General features: G+C 31.9%; 1 protein-coding gene across 2 annotated transcripts; it reads left to right on the top strand.

Moving 5' to 3' along the window:
* On the top strand, positions 1,231-6,875 carry LOC107644471 (sericin 1). Of its 2 annotated transcripts, XM_016348337.2 has the most exons (8): positions 1,232-1,561; positions 1,752-1,884; positions 2,535-2,638; positions 3,305-3,476; positions 3,565-3,705; positions 3,855-4,089; positions 4,175-5,378; positions 5,430-6,875. In XM_016348337.2, the coding sequence occupies exons 1-8, from the start codon at positions 1,521-1,523 to the stop codon at positions 6,619-6,621; spliced, it is 3,222 nt and encodes a 1,073-aa protein (XP_016203823.1). In that variant the 5' UTR covers positions 1,232-1,520; the 3' UTR covers positions 6,622-6,875. The 2 variants fall into 2 exon arrangements, with proteins under 2 accessions (XP_016203822.1, XP_016203823.1); XM_016348336.2 differs by having other exon boundaries at positions 1,231-1,561; positions 4,175-6,875.

Raw genomic sequence — 10,163 nt, 5'->3', positions numbered from 1 at the left:
CGTCAAGTCTACATTTCTATTGAGAGAATGAAATTAATGTAATATTTTTCATTGTCAATATTACATCATTTACTCTATCTAATTATAATAATGTGTTCTGCTTGAATTATCTATAAAACTTTTGAAACATTAACGTTCTTTCCAAAGACCAACAGTAAATGGAAGAAATAGTATAAATAAATATACAATTAACCATGCAAAATTCTATTCACCAGTCACCACAATAAAAAGAAGCAAATCTAAACTCTTAGTAGAGTTTGATAGGGAGATAAAGATGGAAAAATTGAGACTAAGAGACAAAAATTAAGAGACAGATATTAAAATATATATTAATATTCTATTTGGTGTAAGATAAGAGATAATAATTGAAACAAGAATGAAACTCTAATTTAATTTGTACAAAAAATAAAATTAAAATTAATTAATTGAAATGAAGATATTTTAAGTATAAAATGTTATTAAAATTTCAGTCTCTATCTCTAAAAATTTTAGTCCTATATATCTCTACTTTTTAAAATTACTGAAATACTAAAATTTTGAAAACAAAAACAAAAATTTTAGTATCAATTTTTAAATTAAACCAACAAATATGATACTAAATCTCAATATTTTCATCTTTATCTCAATACCTCAAAACAAAACACACGCTACCTTATTCTTTCTTAATCATACAAGAGGAAAAAGTACCCATTTTCATGATTAATTATTGTTAATTACCCTATCAAAACGGTCGACATCACATCACATCACAGGTAAGCCATTAGTTGTAGTCATCGCTGTTACTATTAAATTAACAATTTTAGGAGCCAATATATAATTGCCCCCTAAAATATTTAATGTGCTGGTCCGTTCAGGTTCTAACTTCTAACCTAACTTTCAATAGGAAGAACTAAGAAGAAAAGTAGAGAACCACATCAAAATTGAAAAGAAAAAAAAAGCAGGAAAAAGGCGATCACTTTGACTCTCAAAATTTGGTTTGTTAATAAAAAAAAATTAATTTAAAACTATTTTATAGGATCATTTAATCATGTTCATGTCAATTGTTTAAATGATCATTCACATATTTATTGTAAAAAATAACTATTTTTATTAATATAACAATAAATAATTAAATACATGTGTAAATATAAAAATTAAAAAAAAAATCTGATAAATAAATTTGCTGATTTCGTTTCATTTCCATGGACCTTCTCGCACGCAATTACGCGCTATTAATAGCGTAGGAAGAAAAAGGTTTCTTCCAATAAGGATTCCATTGTCGTCTTTCGACGAAACTTCAAATTTTTTTTTTCCCCTAATTGTAACAAAAATTACTCTTTCCTTCGCCTGCAAGATCCATTCTTTTCATTCTCTATCTTCCACATATATTATTTTAATTCTAATCTCTTAATCATCAATTTCATTTTTGTACAAAGCACAATTCGAAAGTGATTCCCTTTCTTATAATATATCAGATAGGTAGAATTACAGTTAGTAATTAGAGTCTTCATCTTCATCGTTGATTAATCCCTGCAGAAACTATGTCTTCTATGTTGCATAGAAGCTTCAAGCCTGCAAAGTGGTACGAGTAACTCGAAATCAGTTTCAATTTTCTTTCTTTTTGTTTATTTTTTTTTCATATGAATCAGTAATCTTTTAATTTCTCTTTTTAGTGGAGGTGGTTTTTTTGTTTGTTTGTTTGTTTGTTTGTTTGTTTGTGTTTGGATTCTGAGTTTTGAGTAATTTGAATTTGGATTATGGTTTTGGTGCAGCAAAACTGCATTGAAGCTTGCGGTTTCGAGGATAAAGCTTCTGAAGAATAAGAGAGAAGCGCAAGTTAGGCAGCTTAAGAGGGAACTAGCTCAGTTGCTTGAGTCTGGTCAAGATCAAACTGCTAGAATAAGGGTAATAATCTTGAGGAATTTCATTTGAGAATATGTTTCATTCATTTACTATTGTTGTTGCTGCTGTTGTTTTTCTCTATTTGTTAAATTTGGTGTAAGATAGCACAGTTAGGATTTTTTCTAGTTTGATAAAAAGAAGAAATTTATTTAGATTAAAGTAAATAAGGGGAGAGATGGAGATAATGGTATTGAGATATTGGATTCACTACTTATGAATTATGAACGAAACAGAGCTGAAATGTTGTTACAGCAGCAAGCTCCTTAATCCATTTAGTGTTCTTTGAACATGTAGCCTACTATTGCTAGCTATATATATACATACATAAACTGAGACTTTCATTTCACAGTTTAGTTGCTCTGAAACAGAATCAAAGCATCAGATTCAAAAGTTTATTAAGTGATCAGTTCAAATAAAATGTTACTTCTATATGTACTAGTAAAAGAATCACTGGATAAACAGTAAAACTGATCATGGAGTCTTGTCTTTTCTTGTTCATGATATTTGATCCTTCCACATTACCTGTTTGCTGAAATTACTGGAAGCTATACATGCTGATACAACAGAAATGTAGCGCGATATAATTCAGGAAATTTCACCTTTTTATTTTCTATCTTTTGCTTTCCTTGACGTGTCTTCTGTTTTGTGCTTAGGTTGAACATGTTGTCAGGGAAGAGAAGACGATGGCAGCTTATGATCTTATTGAGATATACTGTGAACTTATTGCTGCACGCTTGCCAATGATCGAGTCACAAAAGTATTTGAAACCTCTCAAATAATATTTTCTGTTATACTTTGCCTACATTTCTAAGTTTTTCATTTATTCTTTTAATGCGGGAAAGTCTACATCATTAAGGCCATGTCACTTGATATATCTATTCTAGTTGATCTTCCAGAGACTTCATATCATTCTTCATCCGGGAAATATGATTAAGTTTTCCTGTATCATTATTTTGTTAGGCTTTTTCAAGAAAAATGGTGATTAGAATAGGAGAATCTAATTCTATTATGTGCTAAAGAGTAACAGATGATTGTTTAGGTGGTTCTAGTCAAGCTAGGCTCCGATTGTAGATATAGGAAATTATTCGAATAAAGATTAGTAAATGCAATTAAGTAAACAAGAGGTTATGGCATCCTAGTATAAGGTAAACCCTTGGGCCAAAATGTGTTCTCACTACTATCTCAGTCCTTTTATCAATGATCTTTTATCATTATATATTAAAAGATATTAATATTATGCCCTTGCACAAATTATAATCTTTTTGACAACAATGTTGCTTTCATATACTAGCAGAGGCCCTGGATAAAAAATCATGTTCAACTAATTATGCAGCATTCTAGTGTCACCTTTAAGGTTCGTTTGGTAATATTTGGCACGATTTGCAGAACTTTTGGTGTTGATTTGTTTTTTCTTCTTTTCCAGAAACTGTCCCATCGATTTAAAGGAAGCAATTTCAAGTGTAATATTTGCATGTCCAAGATGTGCAGACTTACCTGAGCTCGTAGATGTGCGGAAGCATCTTACAGTGAAGTATGGGAAAGAATTTGCATCGGCAGCTGTTGAATTACGCCCTGACTGTGGTGTAAATCGCTTGGCAAGTTTTTCTACCCGTCCAAAGTTTGATAGGATCAAATTTTCTCAGCCTTTTTTTTCATCCCTCTAATAAAATGGTTTTGTTTCAGTTGGTTGAGAAATTGTCTGCCAAAGCACCCGATGGTCCAACCAAAATAAAAATACTGTCTGCAATTGCTGAAGAACATAATATCAAATGGGAACCCAAGTCATTTGGAGAAAATGATGTAAAGCCTTCTCAAGACTTGTTGGTATGCTGTTTATTTTCTTTAATTTATTATATGAAATTTGAGTTTGTTATTTTTTATTGTTTTTACAGTATTTAATTATTTTAGCCAACTCCACCAAATGGAGTAAGGGTTGTTATTGACTTTTCTTTTATTATTATTTATATGTTAAGGCTGGGCCAAACACTTTTGAGAAGGCAACTTATGCAGAACCTTCTCAAGTCCATGTTCCAGCAGCTGTTCGTGATGAAAAGGGTCCTCCTATCGTACAGGCTTCCTCACAATTTAAACCAGTATATGATAGACCAACAGGTTTGGATGCACAGAATACAAGTGATGCTACTAGAAAGGACACTGGAAATCAGTCGAGACCATCAGGCATGTCTGATCCCAAAATTATGCCTTCAGGTATATGTTTAAGGCAATAACTGTGGATATATTTCAGGCCTTGTGTTTTGTCTATTACCTAAATATTTGTTGTCCTTTCTGATAGGAACTGGAAATCAAGAAATGCATTATAGAGATTCATATTCTGAAAACAGGAGTGCTTTTCCTACTGTAAAGCAGAATTGGAATATGGAATTTAAGGATGCTGCCTCTGCTGCACAGGCAGCAGCAGAATCTGCGGAGCGTGCAAGCATGGCTGCAAGAGCAGCTGCGGAACTTTCAAGTCGTGAAAATGTAGCAAGGCAGCATTCAAGTGAATCACATAGTTCTCCCAGAAGCCAGCTAAGAGATGAAGTACCTCAAGAATATTCTTTTAATGATGACAAACACCTTTCTACAGGTTCTGCGTATACCACCTTCCATAGAGGCAGTTCTGGGATGAACAATGAAAAAATTAATACAAGAGAGCAAAATAACTCGGTAGGAATGCGCAATGAATATTACAGGAATAATCAAGAGAATGTAACGAAACATGTGCAGTCTGCATCATTGACATCTGCTAGTGCTTTTGATGATGAACACCTTTCTACAAACTCTGCTTATAGCACCTTCCATAGAAGCAGTTCTGGCATGAAAAATGAAAAAAATAGTGCCAGAGATCAAGATAACATGGGAGGAGCTCCCAATGAATATTACAGGAATAGTCAAGAGAATGCAATGAAACATGTGCAGTCCGCATCATTGTCATCTGCTAGTGCTTTTGATGATAATCCATTTGCTAGCAGGTCTCAAATGGCTGACATAAATCAGCATCACTCATTTGAGCAAGGGAGCAGTGACTTCCGTGATGTGAGAACAAAAAGGCAGGAAAGCAGAACTGAAGCAGATTTTGTAACTAAACTGCATGGTGATAGTGATTTGAAGACTGAAGACAATTATGATTTTGGTGATGCAAGTACAGATAGAAAATCTAGACAAGCTTCCTCTTCTCACCTCATTTCTCCGAGTGATGATCGCCATGATAGTTTGAATCTGAGTGGCTGGGGAAGGGTCAGTAAAGATGTGGAAGATCGGTTTGTCACTGGTGAAGGGAACACCATGGAAACAAGTTCTTATAAAGATACTTCCGTTGTATTTGATAATTATGGATCAGAGGATGATGATTATAAATTTGAGTTTGATGAAAAACCCAATACAGTATTCTTCCCATCTCCGGATAGCAAGTCACATACTGATTCATTAGAAAAGAGAAATTCTTGGAGCCATGGACAAGATATTAATGAGGAAGTGCCAATTTATAGTTCACAGTCACACTTATCTACGTTTTCTGAAGGATTGACTAAGTCTGCAGTTTCTTCTGAAAAAGAAGACATGTTGCCTGTCACTTTTGATGATTACGATGACTCGGGTTCAGATAGTGAGGTGAATTTAGTCAATTCTAAGGTTCCCGGGAATTTCGGTTATGTAAATTCTGGTGTTGATCACAGTACAAAGCTTGGGGCTTTAGGGTCTTCATCAAGAACTGATAAGACTGCAGGTTCTGACAGAAATCCTAGGTTATTATCACCATCTTCATTTGGTTCGGATACTCTGGAAGAGCATTTTGAGAGAAAGGCGGATATTGCTAGTGTTTCAGGGAAGAACTTTGGCAACAATGACTCACCAACCAGTCAGCCATCTTCAAGGGAAAGAAGCTCTGTATTGGATTCGGATCTTAAGGCAAATATCCATGCATCACAGTCACCAAACACTTCCATTGATACTGAAAGTTTTCAGGAATCTGAAATAGGAAGTGCCAGGGAATTAAACTATGGAACATTGAGGGGTGGTTTTCGCAACAAGGGTTATAGTCGACCACCTTATGTTAAGGGTACATTGAATAGGGTTCAATCTCCACCAGATGACATGTCGATCCGGAATGAAAGATCTTTGCCTACTGCAAGGACTTTAGTCAGTTCGGATTCAAGGGAAGCGAGCACTGGAAACAGAAGTGTGGGTTTGAGAACACAGAGCACTTTTTCTGAGTCTGATAACTTTGAACTGTCTTCAAACTCGCAGCAGCCTCTGACTAGTACTTACGAACCTCGTATTCGGATGGGGCAGAGTGAGACAAAAAAGAAATCAAAGACATACTTTGATTCTGATGATAGTAGTTCTGAGGATGAACAGCCTAAACAAAATTTAGCTAGTTCTGCTCGTCCTGGTAGCGGAGCATCACGAAGAACATCTGTTCCCTCGAAAACTGCGACTACTCGTACAAAACTTGGATGGAAATCTACTAGAGCTTCTCAGGAGAGTGAAAATGAAGAGGCCTCATCCATGAATAGCTCCGAAAATCGAGCAAGTTCTGAGCCTAGATCATCCACCAGTGTGCAACCTTCAAGTTCTCTTCCTAAGAAAGTGATGCAAGATTATGGTGAGGAGCAAGAGGCTTCAAAAGGTGGAAGTTCTGAAGCAGATAGTAAGGAGAAGGCTGGTCATGTTCATCCAAAGCTACCTGACTATGACTCCTTTGCTGCTCATTTCATGTCTCTTAGAAAGGGTCGCCAATAAATTTTGTTTGCTTTGCATATTAGTTGCGTAGCCACACTCAGTATATACTATATAGTACTCCTTAGTGGTTCATCATTCTTTTTACAGCTTGTACTGGTATTGGTATACATAGATGCGTGAGTTTAATATTCAAATTACTTGAGGAACATAGATGTCACATGGTATTTTTGTTGTATAAATTGAGTCACAGAATTCATCAAATATTCTTACGAACCAGCCCTGAAAATACAAGAAAAATTCATATTTCATAAGCGGTGATTATAATGCCTAGATGGGTAACTGGGAAACGTGTTAGCAACTTAGCATGTATGATGCATGTTCTCTTGACTTTATATATTCTAGAATGGGACTTTATTGTATAATATAGTCTAATATTGTTTAATATTGTTTAGAGATTAATTAGATAATGAGTTTTGTTATACATCTTAGTTTTTTTTGGTAATTAAGTTTATTAAGTTGGTCTAAATTCAACAAAATTTACTCACAACATTAAGGTGAAATCACGCTGTTCTTCTTCGCATTTTTTTGTATTTCTTAGTGCGCCTCTTCTTTCTATTGGTATTGTTATTGCTGCGTTTTATTTTTGTTTCTTCTTTTACTCCTCTTCCTCAGGTGCAGTTACTTGTTCTTTTTTTTTTCTTCTTTTTTGCGATTTTATTCTTCTTAAGAGAGTGAAATAAGAAGAATTATGAAAAAATAAAATAAGAAGATGAAAGAAGAAAAAAAAAATAAAAAGTAGTAGTGGCATAAAATGAGAAGGAGGAGGAAGAGTTATGAATTATGCAGAATTTATCAGAAAAACAACACAAATTTCTTAATAATAACACATAAATTTTTTAATTTTGACACCAAAATTTTGTTACAAAAGCACAAAATATCTTATTTAATGCTGCATTTTTTCTTCTTTTTTATTTCTTTCTTTTTTTTTTTCTATTGTTCTTATTTCTTCTTTTAAGAGCATAATTGTCAGAATCGAACCGATTAAGTTACTGGTTTATTGGTTGTTTATGGTCTCTAAAAAATAAATGTTTAAATTTTTTTAATTTTATTTTTTCTAATAAATAAAACAATTAAACAAGTCCAACATGTTATTTTTCCATCACAAAAAAAAATTCAACAATATCTAGTTTAAAAAAATAGCAATATTCTGACAAAAAAAAGGGTCCAATTTAATCATAGCTGTTTGACATGTAATATATTTAAACACACATAATTTAGTGAAACACACTGTAGCTCAGTGGCTACAGGCATGCTTAAATCTTTTTTAGTGTGGGTTTTGACATGAATCCCACCTCAAGAAATTTTGCAAACTTTGACCGGTTTGAACACGATTCGAATGATTTTGACTGATTTTTATCTTTAAACGGTCAGAATATCAAATCAGATTGGATTAGGGTTTAATTTATTGGTCTAATTTAATTCTTACAACTATGTTTTAGAGTATTATTTTTCATATTAGACTTGAATAAATTACAATTTTATTTAGTTGAATGAATATAAGTTCTTCTTCTTCCTACTGATTTTGCATCATTATAAGTTCTTCTCCTTCTTTTTTTTTTCTTCTTCTTAAATCCCACCTCAAGAAATTTTGCAAATTTTGACCGGTTTAGACACGGTTCGAATGATTTTGATCGATTTTTATCTTTAAACAGTCATAATATCAAACCGAATCAAATTAAGGTCTAATTTGCTGATCTAGTTTGATTCTTACAACTATGTTTTGGAGTATTATTTTTCATATTAGACTTGAATAAATTGCAATTTTATTTAGTTGAATGAATATAAGTTCTTTCTCTTCCTACCGATTTTGCATCATTATGTACTTCTTCTTTTTTATTTGATTTTTTTTTATTTTTATTCTTATTAAGAGAATAAAAAAAGAAGAATCATGAGAAGGTAAAAAAAGTAGGAAAAGATGAATAAGAAAAAAAGAAAAAGAAGATGATGATGATAATGAAAAATGAGGAAGAGTTTTGAGTTATCATTAAGTAATTTCGGTGTATTCTAGATTTAAATAAGGTGCACTTGGTTTGAGCTTGTTTTAAAGTGAGTTTTTTGTGTGTCGTCATCGTTAAGGAATTTCGGTGCATTTTGAATTTAAACTGCTATACATATAAGAAAAAGACGACGATGACGACAATCACGATAACGATGATGATAATGACGATGATGAAGAAGATGGAGAAGAAGGAGGAGAAGAAATTCAAACAAAAAAAAGAGAGGAGTAGGAGGTGGTGAAGACGACGACAATGATAGCAAAAGAGAAAGGTGAGAAAAAATGAGAAGGAGAAGAAGAAGCTAAATAGTAACACTAATAAAGGTGAAGAAGAAAAGCATATCCGAAAATTTAAAACTTTTTATAACAACTTACTTGATTAGGTATTTTACTTGGTTGTAGAGCTTTTCTCTTGGATAATATATATACCAATGTTAAATTTAAAGTATTTTACATTAAAAATATTTTATAAAATATTTATTTAATAATTTATATATAATTTTATATAATTATTCAATTAAAATATATTTTATTCTTATAGGCCATTGGATGGAGTATGGATAACATTGGAAATTTATGAATTAAAGAAAGATTTTATGCAAATAAGAATTAGGAATTTTGAGTCTCTCTCTTATCCCCACTCAAATCCCCGCACCTTCCTTGGGAGAATTTCGTCTTCTATCCCCTTTACAATTAGATTTTCATTTGAGACAGCTCCGGCAAAAATCCCGCATTTTAGAGAATTTTACCATCTCTATATAGGAGAATGGTTCTCTCTAGTTGATTTATTTTATCAACAATAAATTAAAAATAATCTTTAGTTAAAAAATAAAAACAACAAAAGCGTTTTTAAAAGGTTTAAATATGTGATAAAAAATAATCAAATATAAAATATGTATCATAAAAAATGCTATAAAATTTGAAACTTGATGCTATTTTTTATGAATATAGAGAAATTTTTATTTTTAAAATTTAGTAATTTTATACCAAATGACATTTGTTTGCTATTTTTATAGATGACATAAAATTTTATAAAATAAAATATAAAGAAGTCTGGAAATTAAATTTTAATTTGATTTTTTATATATTTGTTAAATTATTATCTAAATATCTTTACAGAAATTCAGATTAAATACAATAATCATTATTAAATATTAAGGTCATTTAAAAAGTATTTATTAATTATTATTGTCACATTTTATTTTATTTTTAAATGTTTTTATGATTTTGCTCTTTTAGAAGTAGTGTAATTGTTACTTGTTAGCACCAAAATTTTGTCAGAGGTATTTTTGGTACTTCACCTGATTTTGATGTGACCGTCGCAGTGCAAGAGAATATTATTAATGGAAGATTTTTCTTGCAAAAAATTGCAAAAAATCAACCAGTGTGATGCATAGATCTAGAAATCTTGGTGGACACAAGTAAGAATAAACTCAAAAAAGACTTTTATCATTCTCAACTAAGCCGCCTCATCTGACCGTTTAAAAAAAAAATTAACAAAATAATATTTGAAAGTTAACGTCGCTAAAAAAAAAAATTTTAAAAA

The sequence above is a fragment of the Arachis ipaensis genome, chromosome B05 (genome assembly GCF_000816755.2).
Source record: "Arachis ipaensis cultivar K30076 chromosome B05, Araip1.1, whole genome shotgun sequence".
In the NCBI taxonomy this organism is placed as follows: Eukaryota; Viridiplantae; Streptophyta; class Magnoliopsida; order Fabales; family Fabaceae; genus Arachis; species Arachis ipaensis.
This window is presented reverse-complemented; position numbering and strand designations above follow the sequence as displayed.